The 26,400-nt window shown below is 40.2% G+C and overlaps 1 protein-coding gene across 1 annotated transcript; it reads left to right on the top strand.

Moving 5' to 3' along the window:
* The first annotated feature begins 10,765 nt into the window (after positions 1–10,765).
* Positions 10,766–23,687, top strand: bmp2b (bone morphogenetic protein 2b). Its single transcript, XM_061929099.1, has 3 exons — positions 10,766–11,158; positions 11,724–12,091; positions 22,514–23,687. Exons 2-3 carry the CDS (start codon positions 11,737–11,739, stop codon positions 23,407–23,409), a joined length of 1,251 nt encoding a protein of 416 aa, XP_061785083.1. The 5' UTR covers positions 10,766–11,158; positions 11,724–11,736; the 3' UTR covers positions 23,410–23,687.
* The last annotated feature ends 2,713 nt before the right edge of the window (positions 23,688–26,400 follow it).

The raw sequence follows: 26,400 nt of genomic DNA on the forward strand, positions 1-26,400 counted from the left end.
CTAGTTACTAGTTTGTAACTCGTAATTTAATGTTTTAAACACTATTGTTGGCAATTACATTTACTTTAGGGCTCTTGACAGATAAACAATGTATGGCTAATTTGTATGCATTAAAAATTGACACAGTGACATTTTATTAAGGGAGATCAATAATCTACAAACTTTTGTGGCAACTGAATACATTAAAGCGAAATAAACATTGTTGTTGCCGTCCAATCAAAAACCCATAACCCCAACGCAACTTTGATTTTTGTTTTATTCCAAAATATGTGTTGTTTTGGATTAAAAAGTAAAGTTAAGATGGTTTTGTTTTTGTTGGCCAATATCTAAGGCCATGTCTACACGAAGTCGTTTAACCCCTTAAATGAATAATTATTTAGCCTAAGCCCCGTTTCAGCCACACTAAACCAGCGTTTAAGGTCCCCCTCCCCGGACAGATTTTTACACGTGTAAGTCAGCCGTGTAATTCTTGAATCTCTGGCACTTAGCTTTGTATGGACTCATTGATCGTTTACAACGTGAGTTCGGAGAGGAAGTGACGGCAGAAAGACCTCGCCCACACAGGAAGTGACGTCAGAAAGAACTTGCCACAGCCAACTTCATAATAAAACGGTTTCGTAACTTGGAGCTAACCACTGGAAATATGAAGGCGAGTCATCCAGACATGCCCGTGTTTCTCCTTCTTCTACATGTACAGACGCTTGTGGAAATTACACATGAATACCTTAAGAGAACGCGATTGCAGCTATTTCGGATACAACACTTCTCAGACGGCAAGACAACTTTCGGATGTCCAGGTCAGCTGTGATGCTACTTAGCAAAAAACTGACATTTGTCGAAGGAGAGACAACGAGAATGTGAGCTCCCGTGGATGTGATAAAAAAGATAGCATGTGCTTTGTATTACCTGGCCGTCGAGGAAAACGGCGAATGCTTTTGGACTGGCAAAGCAGACTGTATCAGTTATTGTCCGCCATGTATGTCGTCGACTCAACGTCTCGGTCCAGAGTATATAAAGTCACCAAAAACGAATGGACAATGAAAGTGAAGGCAAAATAGTGAGGAGTGTCCTGACCAAATATCTAGATCCCTAGATTGATTAACGTTAAATGTTCTTTATCACATTGTTTACGTGTCTACGTGTCTAATAAATTAATTTATGATGGCTCAGGTGTGATTCACTACAATAGAGCCCCACAGCACACTGGATCCCAGTTAATTGAAATACCACAACACGGGATATTGTTCAGATAAGTTACATTTAAGAACTTGCACACAAAGCAACACTGGAGATGACTATGACGTGCGCATTTTCCGCGCATGCGTACTAGGTCGCGTTGCGCCGGCGAACGGAGGGGGTGCGGGGGTCTTAAACAGTGGCATTGTTGTGTGTGGACACGGATAAGGTTAGGTGTGATTTACCCTGGATAACCTTATCTTATTTTAGTGTAAACGGGGTCTAAGACATAACAAAAGTAGTTAGGACCTGTCTGTAGAAGGTCTAACACTCCGGTGACTAACGGTATGCAACCGCAAGGTCTCTCTGTATTTTAATTGCTAAGTGGATGATCTGGGATTATCCCTCATTAAATGTTTTTGTCCTGGAAGGAGACAAACATATCTTGTGATCTCTTGGAGCTTTAATCTATTGTCATCACTAAGGATGAAAACACAGAGGGCTGCTTTGGCCAAAACAGTGCCTTGCCTGGCCCGACCATCATGGCCTAATGGACACCACTAAGGGGGATCAATGGAGGCTTTTCTTATGGAGATGCCCCAGCAAACAGTTAACACCCCATAGGTTCAGCTCAATGCCGGTGACATTCTCACCTTGTAGTAATCAGTCCCTCCAGGATTTTGCTATGGGGCCAATTCACGCAAATTCAACCAATCCCTGCAAATTATGCGTGGCCTCGCAACTGTGTCTAATGTCCACAACTATTCTACCCCTTTGGGCCAATCAAATTTGTCCCTTAAACATGCACGTTGACTGTCTAATCAAAATTTATGTTGGCTTCTTCTGTAGATGAAGCAGGAACGGCAACAAGTAACAATATCAACTATTTACTGCTCAAACTGCACAATTGCTGTTTCGGGCAAGTTCAGGCCAACTTCCGGATCCTGTCTATAGCACTGAACCTTCTGGGTAAAGTAGTATAAAAACATTTACATCCTAGTTTACATGTATCAATACAGGTAAAAGCCAGTAAATTAGAATATTTTGAAAAACTTGATTTATTTCAGTAATTGCATTCAAAAGGTGTAACTTGTACATTATATGTATTCATTGCACACAGACTGATGCATTCAAATGTTTATTTCATTTAATTTTGATGATGGCAACAAATGAAAATCCAAAATTCCGTGTGTCACAAAATTCCGTGTGTCACAAAATTAGAATATTACTTAAAGCTAAATAAATAAATAAATGGGTTGTACTTGTATAGCGCTTTTCTACCTTCAAGGTACTCAAAGCGCTTTGACACTACTTCCACATTTACCCATTCACACACACATTCACACACTGATGGAGGGAGCTGCCATGCAAGGCGCTAACCAGCACCCATCAGGAGCAAGGGTGAAGTGTCTTGCTCAGGACACAACGGACATGACGAGGTTGGTACTAGGTGGGGATTGAACCAGGGACCCTCGGGTTGCGCACAGCCACTCTCCCACTGCGCCACGCCGTCCCTAGACCCCAAACCATCACTGATGGTGGAAACTTTACACTAGACTTCAGGCAACGTGGATCCTGTGCCTCTCCTGTCTTCCTCCAGACTCTGGGACCTCGATTTCCAAAGGAAATGCAAACTTTGCATGGTTGGGTGATGGTTTGGGGTGCCATGTCATCTGCTGGTGTCGGTCCACTCTGTTTCCTGAGATCCAGGGTCAACGCAGCCGTCTACCAGCAAGTTTTAGAGCACTTCATGCTTCCTGCTGCTGACCTGCTCTATGGAGATGGAGATTTCAAGTTCCAACAGGACTTGGCGCCTGCACACAGCGCAAAATCTACCCGTGCCTGGTTTACGGACCATGGTATTTCTGTTCTAAATTGGCCCGCCAACTCCCCTGACCTTAGCCCCATAGAAAATCTGTGGGGTATTGTGAAAAGGAAGATGCAGAATGCCAAACCCAAAAACGCAGAAGAGTTGAAGGCCACTATCAGAGCAACCTGGGCTCTCATAACACCTGAGCAGTGCCAGAAACTCATCGACTCCATGCCACGCCGCATTAACGCAGTAATTGAGGCAAAAGGAGCTCCAACCAAGTATTGAGTATTGTACATGCTCATATTTTTCATTTTCATACTTTTCAGTTGGCCAACATTTCTAAAAATCCCTTTTTTGTATTAGCCTTAAGTAATATTCTAATTTTGTGACACACGGAATTTTGGATTTTCATTTGTTGCCACTTCAAATCATCAAAATTAAATGAAATAAACATTTGAATGCATCAGTCTGTGTGCAATGAATAAATATATTGTACAAGTTACACCTTTTGAATGCAATTACTGAAATAAATCAAGTTTTTCAAAATATTCTAATTTACTGGCTTTTACCTGTATATTTATTTAACATTTAATTATCCAAGGTAATGCAATTAAGAAAATATTTAAGTTTTCAATGCTAAACGAGCAAAGAGGCAGCATTTATAGGACAGAGATGTTAACGTGTGAAGATAACAAAATAGTCTCTCTCTTTTTGATGAAATAACAGAGGAACTATTACAGCGTGTAAGTGGGATAAAACAAACAACATGTTTACGTGACCCACTTCCTGGGAAACTTATCAAGGAGCTTTTTGTATTATTAGGTCCATCAGTGCTAAATATTATAAACTTATCACTTTCCTCTGGCACTGTTCCCCTAGCATTCAAGAAAGCGGTTATTCATCCTCTGCTCAAAAGACCTAACCTCGATCCTGACCTCATGGTAAACTACCGACCGGTGTCCCACCTTCCCTTTATTTCGAAAATCCTCGAAAAAATTGTCGCACAGCAGCTAAATGAACACTTAGTGTCTAACAATCTCTGTGAACCTTTTCAATCCGGTTTCAGGGCAAATCACTCTACGGAGACAGCCCTCGCAAAAATGACTAATGATCTACTGCTAACGATGGATTCTGATGCGTCATCTATGTTGCTGCTTCTTGATCTTAGCGCTGCTTTCGATACCGTCGATCATAATATTTTATTAGAGCGTATCAAAACACGTATTGGTATGTCAGACTTAGCTTTGTCGTGGTTTAACTCTTATCTTACTGACAGGATGCAATGCGTCTCCCATAATAATGTGACCTCGGACTATGTTAAGGTAACGTGCGGAGTTCCTCAGGGTTCGGTTCTTGGCCCTGCACTCTTTAGTAGTTACATGCTGCCGCTAGGCGACATCATACGCAAATACGGTGTTAGCTTTCATTGTTATGCTGATGACACCCAACTCTACATGCCCCTAAAGCTGACCAACACGCCGGATTGTAGTCAGCTGGAGGCGTGTCTTAATGAAATTAAACAATGGATGTCTGCTAACTTCTTGCAACTCAACGCCAAGAAAACGGAAATGCTGATTATCGGTCCTGCTAAACACCGACATTTATTTAATAATACCACCTTAACATTTGACAACCAAACAATTACACAAGGCGAATCAGTAAAGAATCTGGGTATTATCTTCGACCCAACTCTCTCGTTTGAATCACACATTAAGAGTGTTACTAAAACGGCCTTCTTCCATCTCCGTAATATCGCTAAAATTCGTTCTATTTTATCCACTAGCGACGCTGAGATCATTATTCATGCGTTCGTTACGTCTCGTCTCGACTACTGTAACGTATTATTTTCGGGTCTCCCTATGTCTAGCATTAAAAAATTACAGTTGGTACAAAATGCGGCTGCTAGACTTTTGACAAGAACAAGAAAGTTTGATCATATTACGCCTATACTGGCTCACCTGCACTGGCTTCCTGTGCACTTAAGATGTGACTTTAAGGTTTTACTACTTACGTATAAAATACTACACGGTCTAGCTCCGTCCTATCTTGTCGATTGCATTGTACCATATGTCCCGGCAAGAAATCTGCGTTCAAAGAACTCCGGCTTATTAGTGATTCCCAGAGCCCAAAAAAAGTCTGCGGGCTATAGAGCGTTTTCTATTCGGGCTCCAGTACTATGGAATGCCCTCCCGGTAACAATTAGAGATGCTACCTCAGTAGAAGCATTTAAGTCCCATCTTAAAACTCATTTGTATACTCTAGCCTTTAAATAGCCCCCCTGTTAGACCAGTTGATCTGCCGTTTCTTTTCTTTTCTCCTATGCTCCCCTTTTCCTTGAGGGGGGGCACAGGTCCGGTGGCCATGGATGAAGTGCTGGCTGTCCAGAGTCGGGACCCGGGGTGGACCGCTCGCCTGTGCATCGGCTGGGAACATCTCTACGCTGCTGACCCGTCTCCGCTCGGGATGGTGTCCTGCTGGCCCCACTATGGACTGGACTCTTACTATTATGTTGGATCCACTATGGACTGGACTCTCACAATATTATGTCAGACCCACTCGACATCCATTGCTTTCGGTCTCCCCTAGAGGGGGGGGGGGTTACCCACATATGCGGTCCTCTCCAAGGTTTCTCATAGTCATTCACATCGACGTCCCACTGGGGTGAGTTTTTCCTTGCCCGTATGTGGGCTTTGTACCGAGGATGTCGTTGTGGCTTGTGCAGCCCTTTGAGACACTTGTGATTTAGGGCTATATAAATAAAGATTGATTGATGATTGATTGATAACCTCTCACGGATTCTCATTTACCAATAAAAATCAGCGCTATAAATCGCTATCAACAGTTCACAGATGCTCTTTAAGGAGAACTGCGCTTTTTGGGGAATTTTGCCTATCGCTCACAATCATTATGAAAGACATGACGACAGATGGATTTTTTTTTAAACATTCTAAATTCTAAATAAACGTAAATAAAAGTTTGCTTACAGCTAAGCCGATGGAAGCTCCATTATTCCGCCCATAAAATTTGATAAATAACCATTTAAAAAGTGCCAACTCCATTTACATTTCATGATTTGAATATCAACCAAGTATTAGTGATATTGTTATTATTAGGGCTAACGCAGACAAACTATTTAGAGCGGCGCCGTGATCACTTCCGGGTGTGCCAATGTTTACATCATTCAGTGGTCTGCTGTTTCCTCGCTTCCCTGCTCTCTGTAAATTTATTGTAGATCACAAATCCTGCCTCTCACGTTAAAAGGAGATGGCTAAGAATATAATCCGACAAATTGGGACACTTTGACAGCCATTAGACACCTGGAACTGGCAAGAACGACACTAAAAGTGCTTGTTCCACTCTGCCTCCCTACCCCGTTTCTTCGTGAGGATTATGAGACATTCTTCACCTAAATGGGAATATACAAACATCCGAGCAGTCAGCATCCTAATGACAGAAACTTTTATAGAGTAAGTGATGTTTCAATATGTTTGTTGGCTCTCATAAAGTCTGCAGTGAGCAGAAAGCAGTGATGAAGAAAAGTTTTATGCGCCACAAATGCTTAAAATGATCAAAATACGTAAATATCAAATGTTATTATAAATGTGTCCATTACGGCATTACATATATACTTACATCATGTACAAAGCCTGTTTCCATATGAGTTGGGAAATTGTGTTAGATGTAAATATAAACGGAATACAATGATTTGCAAATCCTTTTCAACCCATATTCAATTGAATGCACTACAAAGAGAAGATATTTGATGTTCAAACTCATAAACTTTTTTTTTTTTTGGCAAATAATAATTAACTTAGAATTCCATGGCTGAAACACGTGCCAAAGTAGTTGGGAAAGGGCATGTTCACCACTATGTTACATCACCTTTTCTTTTAACAACACTCAATAAACGATTGGGAACTGAGGAAACTAATTGTTGAAGCTTTGAAAGTGGAATTCTTTCCCATTCTTGTTTTATGTAGAGCTTCAGTCGTTCAACAGTCCGGGGTCTCCGCTGTCGTATTTTACGCTTCATAATGCGCCACACATTTTCGATGGGAGACAGGTCTAGACTGCAGACGGGCCAGGAAAGTACCCGCACTCTTTCTTTTTGAAGCCACGCTGTTGTAACACGTGCTGAATGTGGCTTGGCATTGTCTTGCTGAAATAAGCAGGGGCGTCCATGAAAAAGACGGCGCTTAGATGGCACCGTATATTGTTCCAAAACCTGTATGTACCTTTCAGCATTAATGGTGCCTTCACAGATGTGTAAGTTACCCATGCCTTGGGCACTAATGCACCCCCATACCATCACAGATGCTGTTTTTTTAACTTTGCATCGACAACAGTCTGGATGGTTCGCTTCCCCTTTGGTCCGGATGACACGATGTAGAATATTTCCAAAAACAATTTGAAATGTGGACTCGTCAGACCACAGAACACTTTCCACTTTGCATCAGTCCATCTTAGATGATCTCGGGCCCAGAGAAGCCGGCGGCGTTTCTGGATGTTGTTGATAAATGGCTTTTGCTTTGCATAGTAGAGCTTTAACTTGCACTTACAGATGTAGGGACGAACTGTATTTAGTGACAGTGGTTTTCTGAAGTGTTCCTGAGCCCATGTGGTGATATCCTTTAGAGATTGATGTCGCTTTTTGATACAGTGCCGTCTGAGGGATCGAAGGTCACGGTCATTCAACGTTGGTTTCCGGCCATGCCGCTTACGTGGAGTGATTTCTCCAGATTCTCTGAACCTTTTGATGATATTATGGACCGTAGATGTTGAAATCCCTAAATTTCTTGCTATTGCACTTTGAGAAACGTGGTTCTTAAACTGTTTGACTATTTGCTCACGCAGTTTTGGACAAAAGGGTGTACCTCGCCCCATCCTTTCTTGTGAAAGACTGAGCATTTTTTGGGAAGCTGTTTTTGTACCCAATCATGGTACCCACCTGTTCCCAATTAGCCTGCACACCTGTGGGATGTTCCAAATAAGTGTTTGATGAGCATTCCTCAACTTTATCAGTATTTATTGCCACCTTTCTCAACTTCTTGGTCACGTGTTGCTGGCATCGAATTCTAAAGTTAATGGTTATTTGCAAAAAAAAAAATGTTTATCAGTTTGAACATCAAATATGTTGTCTTTGTAGCATATTCAACTGAATATGGGTTGAAAATGATTTACAAATCATTGTATTCCATTTATATTTACAAACCCCGTTTCCATGTGAGTTGGGAAATTGTGTTAGATGTAAATATAAACGGAATACAATGATTTGCAAATCATTTTCAACCCATATTCAGTTGAATATGCTACAAAGACAACATATTTGACGTTCAAACTGATAAACATTTTTTTCCACATTTTCCATGCAATCCAAACATTGTGGCGGCGTTGGATCAGAGCGATTGACGCCTTTTGATCGATTCTTACCGGCACTCAGCAGGAAGCGGACAGCTATTAGGAAGACAGCAAGGAGCGTTAAGCAAACACACTGCTGCTATTTCTATGTATGCACACATTAGCAACAGCAGTATGGTTTCCAGGTGTTGACTTTAGGAACTATTTTTGTCGGGCCAAATGTACGGATGCATTCAATGCTGATGGTTGTCAAACAATTTTGGGGAATGAAGTAGGGGGCCATATTGCACCGCGGTGTATTGAGTAATGCAGCATACAGGAAATATATTCAACCGGCAGCCCACGGGCCAAATCTGGTCAATGAATGACAGACTGCTCTCGAGTTCAGTTAAAAAAATAAAGGGCCTTATTATGCAAACCCATCTTTTGTTACCTGTTGGCACCTATTTTGGTGTATTAAAACGGTAATACTAAACGTCTGGAGTTTTACTGATGTTAAATGTTATGTATGTAATGTTGTGTAACATGCTGGTTCGTCTGTGAAGTCGTTCATGTTCCGTTCTGAGGGTTCGCCTCCATCATGATATATTTAGTTCACTTTTATTTATCCAGAGTAAGACAATTGAGAACTGATTTTCATTTGCAATGCTGACCTAACAAAGAGGCAGCATTTATATGACAGAGATGTTGATGTCTGATAATAATCTCTGATCGTCTCTCATTTACCAACAAAAATGACTGCTATAGATTGCTCTCAACCGTTCACAAATGCTCTTTGAGGTAAATGTTTGAAACATTAATGTTTTTTGTTTTATTTCGGACATTAATAAAATAATTAATATGATTGAATAATAACAATAATGATAAAATAATATAATAATAATCCATTCATCCATTTTCTACCGCTTGTCCCGTTCGGGGTCGCGGGGGTGCTGGAGCCTTCCACTGCATTCGGGCGGAAGGCGGGGTACACCCTGGACAAGTCGCCACCTCATCACAGGGCCAACACAGATAGACAGACAACATTCACACTTACATTCACACACTAGGACCAATTTAGTGTTGACAATCAACCTATCCCCAGGTGCATGTCATTGGAGGTGGGAGAAAGCCAATAATAAACAATAATAATAATAATAATAAAATATTTAATAATAAATAAAACAGGAAGAGAAAAAAACAACAACAAAAGAGTAATGAAAAAAAACAATACAGTGATGTGTTTTAAATACACTTTTAAAATACTTACATCACATGTTTAGAGTTTTACATTCTAAACACACACAATCATTTGACAGTTACCTCTGAGTTGATGCTTTTACTGCAATCTAGCTCTACTTGTAAGTCTGTATGGTATAAAATGAATAAAACATTCACTACAGTATTTGTTTTCCAATTTTTGTTATGCCTTTTGAGGTTAGGTTAAAAGGAACACATAAACCACTGATAACACATTTATAAAATCCCAAGTTGATTCCAATGTTTTTGAAAAAACAAACATTGCCACATTTGCTGCAAATTTCTGAGAAACCGCTGCAAATTCAGACCTTTTTGGTTGCGAAAATTCACCAAAATACTTGACTGATTTGTTTTAGGCATACCTTTTTATCTAAACATGTTGTCGATGGACTCAATGAACTTTGGTGCTGATTCTGGAAGGGTTTTTTGTACTATTTAAAAATTGCAAGATAGGTATATTTACTGTAAACATTGCATGTGTTTAAAAAAAATAATGCATAGATCCCCCAAATCATTACAAAAAAGGCATATATGATGGTGTGGATTCCAATGTTTTTGGAAAAACAAACATTGCAACATTTGCCTCAAATTTCTGAGAAACCACTTTGATTGTGAAAAATCACCAAAATACTTGACTGATAGGCTCCAGCACCCCCCACCCTCAAGCGGGTCAAGCGGTAGAAATGGATGGATGGATGGACATTGTCCTGGGAGGTGCAAAAGGAAGGACTCAATGAACTTAGGTGCTGATTATGGAATGTTTTTTTGCTATCTAAAAATTGCAAGATAGGTATATTTACTGTAAATATTGCATGTATTTAAAAAGAATAAAGACAAAATCAGTAAAAAAAAAAAAAAAAAAAAAGGCATATATGATGGTGTGCAGTCCTAATTGTGATTCCTTCAGGTGTTATTCGTTGTTCCTGCAGGGAAATCTGACGGCCCCCCAACCCCCCCCAAAAAAGTGGAACGTGTGCTTATTTTACACGAGAAAAAAAACAACCCAAAAAGCTGTGGTGAAGTGGAGGAGGGACTAGGAGAGGTGGAAGTCCGCGGGAGGTGCTTTTAATGGTCGGCCGAATGATTGACAGCCCCTCGGTGACATCACCCGACGACAAAAAGAGCCGCTCGCGCAGGCGAAGGCGCCAATCAAACGCAGACTCCGACGGTGGCGCACGGCGGAGACGCACGACAAAACCCCGCCGCTCCATTTCACATTTTAATTCTCTAATTCCCCATTTTTTGCCGGGGGAAGATGTTCCATCGAGACTCCTTATACTTCGCTCGCTCCCTCCAGCGCAAACAAGCCTGGTAGAAAAAAAAGTTACCGAGAGAACTTTTTTCTTTTTTTTCTCTCTCTCTCTCTGCGCGCGTAAAAAAGTGTGCGAAAGAGGAGCGAGTGCGGAGTGTGCAGCCTGGCTGGCGTGGCTGCGGTGACAGTATGAGCCCGAGTGGACGGCTGAGGGGAACGGGCTGGCTGGCTGTGGTCCTCCGCGGAGAAGCAGCGCGGATTTAATGCAAATTCATGTGGACTTTATCGGAGCGCAAAGGTGGAACGACGAACGGACCAAGGTGAGCTCTTATAAAGTCAACTAATGATGTGACTTTACAACCACTTCTTAACGCATGTCTTGTTTGAATACGATTGTCATGCTTTGTGGAGGCAGTGTGTTTTTTTTCCAGTCGTGGATGTGTTGTCTACATCTGGCCTTGGTGCTCACGTCAGATCTAACACCTGCAAGCCTCTTGAAGTAACCCTATCCCTTATGATTATACACAGCGTCAAAGCCTCCGCAAATTGACACTTGTAGCACCGGCTGGCGGCCTCTCCTCGCCTCTTCTTCTTTTCCCCCTGACAGCACTCTTTCATGCCTCTTCTGATCTCCAGGGCTGCCGCATTCCTTCGCTGTATCACTTATTTCTAATTGTAGACTTCAGTTTCGCCCGCAACCTTCTTTTGATTTGTCCCTTCCTGTCCCCACTTTCTTTTATGGACCTACTCCATCTTTATCCCAGATCAATGTTCTGCTGGAGTTAATTCCCAACCCCCTCACCTTTCTTTTTTTGTTCTTTCAAAGCAAAGAGGTGTCTTCCCTCCTCGATAGTATTGACAGGACCCCGCTTTCTCCTTCCTCAGGGACTGACTGATCATGGTCGCCGTGGTCAGCTCTCTCATGGTTCTGCTGCTGGCTGAGGTGTTGATGGAAGGTGCGACGGGGCTCATCCCTGAGGTGGGCCGGCGGAAGTACAGCGACTCGGGGAGGCAGAGCCCGCAGCAGTCGGAAAGCTTCCTCAACGAGTTCGAGCTGCGACTCCTCAGCATGTTCGGACTCAAGCGCAAGCCGGCGCCGGGCAAGCACGCCGTGGTGCCGCAATACATGGTGGACCTCTACCGCATGCACTCGGCAAACGGCGACCATAGCACCAGGCGGCCCAAGAGCATGGGGAAACACGCCGAGAGGGCGGCCAGCAAGGCCAACACGATTAGAAGCTTTCACCACGAAGGTACGTATTAGAGGCATACCTTTACCTGTCAGCCGCAGCGCTCCTGGGCTCCCTCAGACAGCCCCAAACATGTACTTAAACATGACTCAGGTTGTCAGCAGAGCCTCGGTTGTTTTACAGCGCGTTAGTCATTCGCAGGTGACACGCGCCTTGCCACGTTAATGTATGTTTTGGAGGGACGAGGCCTTCTGTGCCTGCGTGATGCAAGCCTTAGGCAAACATTAGCCTGGCGCAACTGCCATCAAAAGCCTCCAAGTGGCCATGGGATCCCCAGGGTGAATTTGTTACTTAATAATTGATGGTGTTTTCGGTGGCTCTGAAAACAGTTTTTCCAGACACGCACCGCAGGAGCGGGATAAAAGGGCGGAGAGGCTTTGTGCAGGTGACCTCTGTTACTTCAGTGACACACTACATGCATTGATGGGAAATGAAGTCATGGTGTCAGGCACTATACCTAATTGGCTGTTACTTATGTTCCAGTGCGTGTCACGGCGAGACAACGTGCTGATTGTTTTTTTGATTCTGTGGCTTGAATTAAGTGCAAAACGATCGGCGCTGCCTTGAAATACCCCCCAAAACGCCACCACACTGAATTATTCCTGTTCTATTTGCCTTGTTGGTGTGCTAAAATGATTTGACTTTTATGAGTACTCCTCCAGACCTGGGCAATTATTTTGACTCGGGGGCCACATTGAGAGAAAAAAATGTGTCTGTGGGCGGCCAGTGTATGAAATATGCAACTTTAATAAGGCTGAGAATCTTTGGGCACCACTCGATTTGATTTGATTCTTGGGGGTAACGATTTGATTCAGAATAGATTCTCGATTCAAAATCTATACTTTTTTAATAACATTGGACGCCAGTTCTATGATTAACTACAGCCCTCCATAAAAAAGATAAACAGCTCTGATCAATTTGTGTATTACTTTAAACAAACCTGTGGTAACACTTTAGTATGGGGAACATTTTCACTAATAGTTAGTTGCTTATTAACATGCAAATTAGTAACATGTTGGCTCTTAGCCATTATTAAGTACTTATTAATGCCTTATTCTGCATAGCCTTATTATACAACCAGTAAGCCATTAACTAAGAGTCTTCCCTCAATAACCTCAGAATTATTGCTTATTAGTAACCCTAACCCTTATATCTTCCCCTAGTGTCCCAATAACTCTAAATTAAGTCTTTGTTACTTAGAATATGTTCCCCATACTAAAGTGTTACCAAACATGTTTTGTTTAATAAAATGCTTCCCAAACATTTAATAAAGTCAACTACAAATAAGGCAACAAGAGAAGTATCCAACACCTCTTTTCTAAAGTAAATCTGATATGAATCTAGGATATGGGCATTTACATCAACAATATGATTTGCCTGAGTGGCTGGACAGGACAGATTGAAAAAAAAAAAAAGTAGAATTTTTGGAATTGATTAAGAATGGTTACAAATCAGAGAAGATAAGAATACAAATAAATAAAAAATAATCTGAAAAAAAAATATATATATATATAATAGAAAATAAACTGCTGTACAGTATGTGTGCTTGTATGCAAAAAGCATTATGACAAGACCACCTCAAAAAACGGAACAATTGTATTTATTTTCTTACTGAATGAAACACCCGAAATGTACATGATAACTATGAACAATAAAACACTGAATATTAAGAACATATGAACAGCGCTCCTCTTTTACTTCTCAGACCTCCACCTCCATCGACATATTTTACAAACAAGCAAAACGCAACAAAAATGCAACAAACCGTATGGAATATGAATGCGAAGGGTAAAAAACACCTACAATCGGATACAATATTACTTTTGTTGTAAAAATCTGCATCCACGTCTGTCCCTGACCACTGTGTTTCAGGCTTGCTGTTCTGTAAACAAACCCCGCCCACACTGCTTGGTGCCTCTTCTGCCTGGAGCTGCTGTGACGTAAATGACTGTAAAAACTCGTATACCACCCAAAAGCGCAGATTCCAACCATTGAAATACTTTACATCGTTCAAGACTTAAGGTAATTTGAAAACAGCACTGCACATCATATTGGCAGCTACAGTTTCAATGTTAAAGGTCTAAAAAAAAAATTCTTTAGAAAGGTCCGGCGGGTGTGCGTTGGTGTATTTAAATATTCAGTTTCCATCGTGGGTGAGTCAGAGAGGCGTTTGAGGGACTGCTCTCCAGAGGATGAGAGCGATGAGACTCGGTGGGGACTGTGACACATTGCAAAACAAGCCTGACTGGGGACCTATGATGATTTTCATCTACATTTAACAAGCTTCTTTGTGGCCTAAACCAGGGGCGTCAAACTCTTTTTCATCGTACAGAAGCTCGCTTCATGATATTGTTACACAATTGCCCCTTTATTTTATCATTATCATTGTTTGATATCAAACTGATGGAAAACTTGCAAAGTGACAAGCAGATAATTAAAGGGGCTGTTTGCAACATTTACAGTAACACGGATGTCTAGAGGGCGCTAACTTTCCAATCTATTTTACACAGCATATCCCGCCCTCTTACGGCTTCTAGGACATAATGACGTAATTACGTACGTACGTAACACATGCATGCGCATTAGCTTTGGGTGTTGTTAGATAATGATAGCGATTTGGATAGCTAGCGTTAGCTGTCATTGAATGTCTATTCTATCATAACAACATAACTGCAAATTGTTCGTTGCTTCTCCTGGACTGTTTATGCGTTTCCCTGCTCCTACATGTTGAAGAGACAGGGTGAGTGACCGTTGTTCACGCCAACAGACCCTTTAAGTTCAGCTAGTGTAAAATTAACATTTTAAAATGGTTTAAATGGCATAACAGATTGGATTAGCTTGTTGCATCAAATAATACCAAAACTCCATTTGCATGTTTTGCATCTTTTTTCTGGCAAAATTTAAATACATGTGTCATTAAAGATGAAATGCCTTTTTGAGGCACAACATTTCTAGGCAATCGCGAGCCACTTAAAATGATGTGGCGGGCCATCTGTGGCCCCCAGGCCTTGAGTTTGACACATATCATCTAGATAATATGTATTGGATATGCTTTGGTATAAATTTTGCATAATGTCTGCTCCACCGTTACATTTATAACTTACTTTCTGTGTTGGACTGCGAGATGTTTGTGGAGGCGTTTTCTTGAGATTGCAATGGAAATCCTAGATACCTTGCTCTCCCCAACTGTATCATGATTTATCTTTTGAAAATGTAAATGAAAATATATCATAGTAGAAAAAAAACTTCATAAACATTATACATTATATATATATTCATCGATCACAACATTAGGTACACCTCCCCCGCATAAAAAGCTGCTTTAACCAAAATATTTGTCACTACAGGCATGTCACGATTAGATGAAGATAATACTGTTTCCTACCTTCTGTGTTTACCTTAATAAAGTTGTAATGTTGGCCTCTTTTTCCCTCGTAGTTGAGCGGCGAATCCAATTTCGCACCGGTCCATGTTGACAAAACAGTCCCTTGTGAATATGTCGTAAATCCAAATAAATACGATAGTATTTATTTTATAGACACCAGAGCAGTCGGGAGGGCATTAGATGAGAATGAATAAAATGCGAGGCTGCAGGCAGAAGCCATAACATTCTCACAGCCTGAACCAGATGGGGAGGAGCTCCTTCGTCTATCCTATAGCTTATAGGTGGAAGCTTGAACTAGATTGTTTCTTGAACAAGGTTCGCCAATTCATCCATCCATCCATTCGTCTAACCCTAACCCATCCATTTTCTACCGCTTGTCCCTATCGGGGTCACTGAAGCCTATCTCAATAGTTTGTATATTGAAGCAAATTTCTCCATTAGAAACACTGTAAACGTTTATAATTGGTTCCAGCCTCGACAAAAAAGTCCATATTTCAGTAAAAGTGTGTACACTTTGAACACAATATAAAGCTCTACACAGTACTGCAGGCCTGGGCAATTATTTTGACTCGGGGGGCCAAATTTAGAGAAAAAACGATGTCTGGGGGCCGGTATATCTGATTTTTTGGAACACTAATACAAAACCTCACAATAATGTCTGATTGAATGCTAAAAACGTTATGACAGACCACCTTAAAAAACAGAATGGAATTTAAAGTTTTTTTACTGGGATTTACAATATTAACTATGACCGATAAAACACTGAATATTGACAACATATGAACGTCACTCCCCCTCTCGATCAACATATTTTACAATCAGCTTTTTAAACATCACAAAATGCTTTTCTTTTTGAAGAAGTTAGATTTTGTTTTCCTTGCTGCAATTTTAACTGTTTTTTTTTAATACATAAACAAGGTTAATTGTTTGTTTGTTTTTTAGCCATTTGCCTTTCCTGTCTTTTAAATGGACAACATTTTAATTACATTTTTTATAACAGGTGAATAAGCAGCACAGTTACAGTAAAAATAAATATTTATGAATAAATTAGTCATCTATGTTGTTAGTAAGCACATGCCTAAAATGATTAAAGCTGCATTTAAAAGTCGTTAAAAAAAATTAGAGCCATTAAATGTGTACACTTTATTATCCAACTAATCGACTGATTGTGCAGATTATCGTTGACTAATCGACTATCACAATAATCGTTAGTTGCAGCTCTAATATCAAACATACATAACAGGGTGATGGATCAACTTTCTATTTAATAACAAAGTTTTAAAAAAAAAACACTAGCTGAACTGTCCTCATTTACAGCCACCCTGCCAACACACACACACACACACACACACACACACACACACACACACAAGCCCTGTGGTGCACTCACAATTTGAAATCACAAAACTCCTTCTTAACTTAACAACCAGGTCACTACAGTAATTTGGATTAATTTAAAAAAAAATCAGGGTAATCTTCATTGTGTGCAGCATAAGAGCCAGAGACACAGGAAAGGCAGTGTCGACAACACTGTGAATATTTCCTCAATGTTTCAAATCACACGTCGCTTGTCCGTTGCTTTCTTTGGACTTATATTGAGCAAGAAAAACTACAAATGTTGTCCGTCCATCCATCCATCCATTTAAAAAAGCTAAAAAAAAATAAACTTAAAAGGCACACGAAGTAGCATAGTAGCTAACAGCAGCATTGTGCTCTGCTAACTGAATGAGCACCAGAGATCAACCCGCCCACATTCGCTGTGCTGCGTGGCACACAGATGGTTTGTATACTGAGACAAGGTTCAAGCACCAAAGCATATTTTTATTCGGTCTGTGGTTCAGAAATCAAAAAGTTTGTACAGTTAAGAGCTTGTAAAACAATGTTCCACTGTACTTAATGTCCAAATAAGTACGTCCACCTCACTATGATGTCACACTGTAGCAATTGTTGGAAAAAATACTCCAAAACACTGCGGTCAAAGACATCCAAAGCTGCATGCGAGCTCATGCCCAAATGCACGGACCTTATGATTTGACTCTTTGACATTGTTGAACACAAGTATCCAACATTTATAAATCAGAGAAGAGTAAAATCATTATAGGTCCTTTATAAGGCCACCGATCTCGTATTTTGAACTTATGAATTGTGAAACCACTTAGTATGCTCATCTAAAGACTAGAGCAAGCAAACAGATCACTCGACACATCTGCTTACGATAATAACTTTGGCTTTGATAAGTGCTTTCGCTGCAATCAAGAGTAAAAACAAGCGCCAAATAGCATGCCACTAAACAGGAAGTGGCCTCAGCGAGACAGCGCTACGACAAATAAACCTACACATCGTGCCATCTTTTTTTTATGCCCCGTTTTGGCACACAGCACAAAAGTAAATTAGGAATGTTGTTACTCTCAATCTATGGTTCATAGGTTTTTGACAAGCCCCGACTTGTTAAGCTCACTCTGAGGATGAAGAGACCAGGAGGGAGTGTGAGTGCAGCACCGATGATGTAGGGAAGGACTAAAGACGGCGTGACGGCGAGCGAGACGGAGAAAAGAGGATTTGGGATGTGGGGAACAGAGCAGGACGAGGATTTGAGTTGAGGGGAAAAAAGAAAAGGCGGATTGGAGAGAAGAGGAGACAAGGGGGTGGGATGGGGGGCTTTCCCACATCAAATAAGGAGAGATATGCCTAATTGATGTCTTTGTGCCTCTGGTGGGAGCTTTAGAATAGGCTGGTGAAATTTCGCAAATGGCTCCTTTTAAAAAGAATGCACCTTTCAAAGTTTGTGCAGCAGATCAGCAATTGTGAGCATCGCCGCTCACCTTCCTGAGTAAGAGTTCAAAGTGGGACTGCAGCACAGAAAATTGCATCTGGCTAAACTATAATTTGTGTCACTTAGACACAGATGAGAGAAGTACACTGAGGCTAAACGTATAGGCTGTGTGTTTTTCAAAAGGCCTCAGGGTAGTCCTAATGTGGCATTTGAAGGCACTTTCACAGAACGACTCACAATTTTCAGGAAAAAATACCATCTTTTAATTTGTGTCAGATTCAGAAGTGGGTAGAATAGCCGAAAAAAGAGAAATATTATTTTAAAGTAATATGAGTTAAATGGGCCACATTATGATTTTTTTTTTTACTACATTTAAAACACTTCCTTGCGGTCTACATAACATGTAATGGTGGTTCTGCGGTAAAAAATGTTGCATAGATTATGTTTTACAAATAATCTTCAAGCTGCTTTCTGACCGTCTCTTCAGGATACGCCGTCTAGTGGGCGGTCTTATTTACGGGGCTCCACTTCGACCGCGTCTTCTCCCCGTCAGCCATGTTTTAGTTTTTAGCGCTCCCATACAGTCTACTGACAGTTATTAGTTAAAACTATATGATGTGGATGATGCATGTGCATGCAGGGTGTCCCCCAGATTGCCAACATACCTGTGGTGGTGCTGGTGTGGCTGGGAGGGCGTGGTCAATATGATGCCATCATATACTTTGCAATGATGCATATATATTAAAAAAAAAAGAGGCTAAACAAGTTACAAATACATTTAAAAACAACTGTGGTATTAATTAGTATTAAAATGTTTTCTTATATCATTTTACTCTGTTTTTCAATTTTTGCTGCTTATTATACAATGTATTTTGTTGAGAATTTTTGTCAATATTTCTCCAATTATTTTAGTGACCTGTTCTTTATTAAGGCGTGTTCTTATTAACAACGATTAGAAACAAATCTATCATCTGTTTGTAGTTTTTTTGGAGACTAATCGAGTTTGGAGACTCTTTGACTTCTGTCGCTCTATGTCCGGGACAAACAGCGAGCCTCATAGACGTTACCCTTGCTTCTCCAGCGGCATTTTCTCTTTTTAAAAGCCGCCACTGTCCTCTTAATAGTTGCACATTGCACATTTTGCAAATTGCTGTCTGCAAATATATCTCTGCTATATTAAAGCAGGGGTTCTTAACATTTTTGATCTCGGGGCCCAACATTACCACTACAGAGGGCCCCACTCAAATGATTAGTCATCTTACTCTTGATTGATAATTACATTTAACTTACTTACCGTTTACAACATTGTCAAATGATATAAAACCATGCCTTAATCACAAAGATGATTAATTCATATAACACATAAACCTAGACATACAGTAAGTCAGGCTGATTAGAAAAATAAGTACTTACCAAATATACTTCGTAAGAAAGGACTCAAATAACTGACCAAAAATAAATGTACATACAATTATGTTTTGCTAAAATAAAATAAAAATAAATCAATAAATATGTTTCTTAAATAAATTGTCAATAAAATTAAAGTGCAAATGAAAATACAGCTTCACCACTTAAGTAATATTTTTTGCGCTTAAATTTCTCTATGACTTTAGTTACAAACTTCTTCTGTTTGTTTGATATTGTCAACACTTGCACTTGCTCAACAATGGGCCCCCGGCCCTATGGTTAAAAAACACTGTATTAAACCACAAATATGCTGCCTCCGCTCCAGACAATCGCGTGCGTATTGGTTACGTCATCACAACAGCCAGTTTTGGCAGGGCTGTTTCGGTGATCAAAGTTTGGTCCGCCCTGAGATCGGTAGGTCGTGAGTTCAAACCCCGGCCGAGTCATACCAAAGACTATAAAAATGGGACCCATTACCGCCTGCTTGACACTCAGCATCAAGTGTTGGAATTGGGGGTTACATCACCAAAATGATTCCGGGGCGCGGCCACCGCTGCTGCTCACTGCTCTTCTCACCTCCCAGGGGGTGATCATGGGTGATGGGTCAAATGCAGAGAATAATTTCGCTACACCTAGTGTGTGTGTGACTAGTGTGATTAATACTTTAACTTAACTCTAACTTTATTTGGGGGGCCTAATTTTCAGTTGTCAATAGTGCACAAATAGGCTATATATATGTATCGATTTATATATATATATATATATATATATATATATATATATATATATATATATATATATATATATATATATATATTTGCGCACTATTGACAAGTGATGTACCAAAAACTCGACCACTGAAAAAAATATTTAATTTACCGAAAACAGTGAAACAAGATGCATGTCAGCATGTCTACGATGTGGACTTCATTAGATATACCCATGAACAACGATCTACGACATGTGCAAATATTAAGAGGATAGAGGCGGCATTAAAGAAGAGAAAGTTCAAGTGTGACATCATGCTCGCTGCAGCTAATAGGGAATGTGAGCTGGGTTTAGACCGTTGTGATTGTGAGACAGGTTAGTTTTACTCTACTGATGATGTGTTGTTGCAATGGCAGAGTCTATAAACAGAAGTACAGTCTCTAAACAAGACTGCATTGTATAATAAAGTCAGAAGAAGATGCTAAAGTTGTTGCAAGTTTTTTTTTTTTTTTAAGTCATAAAAAATCTGTAAACACTTGAAAAAAATCTCAACAAAGTACATTGTACAAAAAGCAGCAACAATTAAAAATATGGCAAAACGATAATTTTTTTTAAGACTATTTAATAACAGATGTGTTTTGAATATATGTATGCATTTTTTTAGCCTTTAAAAAGAAAATCATCTCATCATAGCAAATTATGCAAATGACTCGATGACATCACTGTGACCACGCCCCCACCACCACAGGATCTTGGCAGTTGAGGGGAAACCCTGAGATTATGAATAATACTAGTATGAATAAATGTAGCCATCGCAAGGAAACTTAATGTATTGGAGTACAAGTAGCATTTGTCCTTCACAAAAATACTTAGATACAAGTAAAAAAGTATGTTACATAAAAACTACTCTGACAAGTAAAATTTTTCCAAAAAAAGGCGTGAAAAAATGTAACAAAGTAAATGTAAAATGAAAGTCTGGCCGTTTTCGGCCACCGAAAGTGGCTTAAATGTGCATTTTAAGCTTTTGGCCAAAAATTGTCTGTGCCTGTGAAAATTGTCAACAGGTCAGTGGTGTGGACAATTTATACAAGAAAGACTTGAGGACAGCCATCTGCCAAATGTGCAATGTTGAAAATATCAAGACGGAATCATCTGCGAAGACGTTCGTTTTTTTAAAAGCTTATCTAATCAAATGTAGAATTTGCAAGAATTTGTTGTCAGATGATACATTAAATGTGTGATGTTAAATGCTACAAACAAGTTTTTGAACAAAATGAAGTGGCTAGTACATAATAACTTGAAGAGCAAAAACTATTCTTGGCTCCCATTTAAGTCATTTTGGTTTTGCCCTGAAAGCCTTCCTGTACCCAGAAACTTACTTCCTGAGTTTGTAAACAATAACTTAACCATATTGTGTAATATTAAGAACAAGAAAAAAAATATTGTTCTAATTCATCTAGTATCATTTTTTACTGGTGCTATACTAGGTATCGATGGTAGTATCATCTGGATCGATCACCCCTACTTTCCATTAAAGCTTTAGCGGTTAGCTCCATTGATAATAGTACTTGAAAGAAACTTTGTTATTTTCCGCCATGGTGGTGAGGATTAGTACCTTAAAGTAATAATACAGTAATGGTATCTCCCTGAGCATGCACCCCCTTTAAAGGAATCTTTCACGCGAGTACAATGTTTAGTGTGTAAATACTAGGACACATCTATGGTAAGGATTGACTGGATTCGGCAGCTTATCAGCCCATCAATTAAGAAAGACGAATATCAGGACGTATCTAGTAATGATAGTAGTATTGTCATAATTTATTTTGGTGTAGTTCAGTTTTCGGTCTTGGGTTTCCTCAGTCTCATTTGCATTTCGGTGCATCCCTATTTGATATCTGTGGATTTCTGGGTGTGATGGATTCAAACAAGACATATGTGCCAATTGTTTTTATTCCCGCATGACAACTTTACTAACAATGTGGCAGCCTGCAAAAAATAAAGGGTGCAAAACTACAAGTGTGTGGGTTGCTCTGCCAGCTCACAGTGAACCCTAAACAGTTGTAAATCAGACAGGACGTGTCATGTCTAATCCCTCCAGCACGGGCTCCTTAATTACAGCAACATCTCACTCTGTCTGATCTGTCTTTTCTAGAGTCTATGGAGGCCCTGGCCAGTCTGAAAGGCAAAACCACCCAGCAGTTCTACTTCAACCTCACTTCTGTCCCTGAGGAGGAGCTCATCACCTCCGCAGAGCTTCGCATCTACAGGGATCAAGTCAGGGGAATCCCTCCCCCCAGCAACAGCAGTAACAGCACAACTGCGGCAGGCTTTCATCGCATTAACATTTATGAGATATTCGGGGGCCCTAAAACTCACAGTGGGGAACCTCTGGTTCGCTTGCTGGACACTCGGCTTGTCCAGGACTCTTTGAGCCGATGGGAGAGCTTCGATGTCAGCCCTGCTGTGTCTCAGTGGACCACTGGGAAGGGCCAGAACCACGGCTTCATGGTGGAGGTGCACCACCCAGAGGACCGGGGGGTGAACAGCGAGCACACCCAGAGTCGCACTAGACACGTTAGGGTGAGCCGGTCCCTGCACCAAGACCAAGACTCGTGGTCTCAAGCAAGGCCCCTGCTGGTGACGTATGGCCATGACGGCCGCGGAGACTCTGTGCTGCACACGCGGGAGAAGCGTCAGGCGGCAGTCCGCAAGCAGCGCCGGAAGCACCAGCACAAGGCCAGTTGCAAGAGGCATGCCCTCTACGTGGACTTCAGTGACGTGGGCTGGAATGAATGGATTGTGGCGCCCCCTGGCTACCGCGCCTTTTATTGTCATGGGGATTGTCCCTTCCCCCTCGCAGACCACCTCAATTCTACCAATCACGCCATTGTGCAGACGCTGGTCAACTCGGTCAACTCCAACATCCCCAGAGCTTGTTGTGTGCCCACTGACCTAAGCCCCATCTCTCTGCTTTACCTGGACGAATACGAAAAGGTCATCCTTAAAAACTACCAGGACATGGTGGTGGAGGGATGCGGCTGTAGGTGAGAAAGGGAAAGTGGAATGGATGGAACAACAGAAGCGCCCAAAAGGACTAAAAGAGACATCAAAGGTTAATATGGACACCCGGTTTCCCAATGAAGACATTATTTATATGAACAAAACAGAAAACTATCCTAGAAGAAGAGAAAAACACTGAATATATTTATGTCTATGTAAAGTTGGGAAATAAATATTTTAATCAGAGGAATATATTCCTTTTACTGGTTTTGAAAATGTATTACTGATGTACATTTCTAAATGGGTGCAATACCACATGAAGTATATTGCTCAGATTTTTATTTTGTATTTATTTCTAATATAACCACTTTATTTGTAAATAAATAATGTGTATTTATCATGAAAACTGTGGTTGCTCTAGTTTTGAGTTAAGCTGAGTTCAACGGCGTACAACGCAAGTGGGAACCCATGGACAGAAATATACACAACGTACCAAGCGTGTTTTCTTACAAAGATTGCAAAGCAAGCAGCAAGCTCTTTATGGCGAGTGTAACAGGAGCGCAACAACAATAGTGCAGTCGGCTGAGGTCAGTGTGCCACTGCTTGCTCGTAGGGATGGCAGAGACAAGTTACATGAGTGTGATAGACTCCCACGGGAGGATTACAATAACACTGGGGCTTGTTTTCAGGAATGACAGCCCAGAACCCCCAAGATGCATGTGAAAACTAGTTTCAGTGTTTTCCCTTGTCAAATTAGCAGGTGAAAAGTCTCTTATAGTGTTAACGCTTGACAGGTTGTTTGGTTTGCTTCATACAAACCCTTGTTTGGTAAAGTATGAATGCTTCTGTTAAAGGCAAATATGGTACAATTTATCAGTTGCTATCATTCCAAATGACTTTTGGGTTAAAACAATAATTCGATTTTTCCTGTGATACCATTTATAAATGCATTTAAATAATTTGGGAGCGCTTCTGATATGAAGAAATCGGGAGCAATTCTTAAGTTGACAAGATAAGGGAAACAAATTTAGGTGTGATTTCTCATTCATTTGATCGAGGCTATATGGTTTGATTGAACTGAACAGTGATCCTGGTGCCCATAATAGTTTGGTTATAATGAAATTGTGTGATTTCTTCAATCATTTGATTAATCGTAGATGCTATCATTTGAGGGCTAGTGAACATCAAATTTGAACGTTATACAGAACAAAACTGTCAAAAAGCTAGGGAAATTCATAACAATTTAGTGCAGTACTATCGTTGGCAACATAGCATATTTTGTAATACAGGGGTACCTCAGGATTTGAGTTTAGTTGGTTCTTGCTACTCGCAACTTGAAAAACACTTATTGCGAGACAGCGTCCCATTAAAACCGATTTAAATCAGTTTAATCGGTTTTTGGACCGCTAAATTAGTATACTTTTAACATGTGACGTGCTTTTTAAAAGAAAAAATATTTTTTAGTTAAGAAATATTGTACAACAACAAAAACAATAGAATATAGTCGATACAACTTTAGCAGTTTAATGAAGTAATGTAATAATAATATGCAGCACTTGGAGAGTGGACTTTTATAGGCTTTCCTTGGAGCTGCTTCACCCTCATAACACACCATTAGCAGCTTCTCTACATTTTCATGGAAATGTTCGCCGTTTGGATATTATTTTAACATCCTTGGGTGGCGCTATCGACTCATTTAATTCTGCTTCAGTATGGTGCCGAGTACTAGTAGTGCTAAACTTAAACCGCTTCACGCTTGCTCTTTCTTTCTTTAGTTCAATGTATTCAATAGCATTTATTTCTTCTCAGCACTGTCCTTTTCACTCACTTTCTTCTTTCCCATGGTTAAAAAAATAAGTTACTTGCATCTGTCGCTGTAAGCTAATGCTAGCGAGTAAAACAGAATGTTTTGGTCGAATCTTCAAGCAGGGGTGTCAAAACTTTTTCCATTAAGGGCCGCTTCCTGAAAAATAAAAGAATGCGGGAGCCACCTTGGTATATTTTGCATTAAAAAAAGCAGGGCTGTATGCTTAACTTTTTCACTATGAGCGCAGATGCTACTAAATGAAAAAATTTAGAAGCACAGAAAAATTTTAGTCGCACAGGAAAAAAATAGGAGCAATAATTATGAGATGTCCTAAATAACACAATTTTACCAATAGCGCTCAAACAATGTACACAGTAACACACGTGCACTCAAACATATAAACACAGTGCTATCATAAGGCCTAATGCAACCCTCAATTGAAAATCTTTGTCTGACGCTATTTTTAACTTTTATTACCAATCTTATGATAACAAACAATGGGACAATTCCTACAGGTTTTACCTACCATTAAAAACAATTTTGTCTCTTTGAGTCTTTGCTTCCCCACTGGACACACAATAAACCTTCCTCATTCTCCGCCAATCACCTTTCAGGCACAGACGGTGTGTTTGTAAACATGGAAAAAACTGACATCAAATCCAAACCACACATACATAAAACATAACAAATAGCTGGTCATTACAGTATAATTTGATATGCATATATATATATATATATATATATATATATATATATATATATATATATACATATACATATACATATATATATATATATATATATATATATATATATATATATATATATATATATATATATATATATATATATATATATATATATCCTATTATGTATGCACCATTGGCAAGTGATGTATCAAAAACTTGACCACTGGAAAAATACTTTGATCACCGAAAACCGTGCTACCGAAACCGGATGTAAACAAAACACGCACGCCATTCTCTGGAGCGTTGTCATGTCTGCAATGTGGACATGATTTTTATATATATTGCAGATACACCCGCGCGCACAGCCATCTACATAATGTGCAAATATAAAGAAGACAATGGCGGCTTTTAAAAAGAGAAAGTCCAACTAGAGCAACCGGGCGAAGCGAATGTGACGTCATGTTTGCTTCAGCCTCTTTAGTCAGGTTACATCGGGGGACAGAAGTTAGGAGTCTCTAAACACGAGCACATTCTATAATAACA

Source organism: Nerophis lumbriciformis, linkage group LG34, assembly GCF_033978685.3.
Source record: "Nerophis lumbriciformis linkage group LG34, RoL_Nlum_v2.1, whole genome shotgun sequence".
NCBI classification, from domain to species: domain Eukaryota; kingdom Metazoa; phylum Chordata; class Actinopteri; order Syngnathiformes; family Syngnathidae; genus Nerophis; species Nerophis lumbriciformis.

Coding starts and splice junctions, on each gene's coding strand:
- bmp2b (XM_061929099.1), top strand. CDS start 11,737: ATGGTCGCCGTGGTCAGCTCTCTCATGGTTCTGCTGCTGGCTGAGGTG. Junction 12,092..22,513: donor TAGAAGCTTTCACCACGAAG/GTACGTATTAGA, acceptor TGTCTTTTCTAG/AGTCTATGGAGGCCCTGGCC.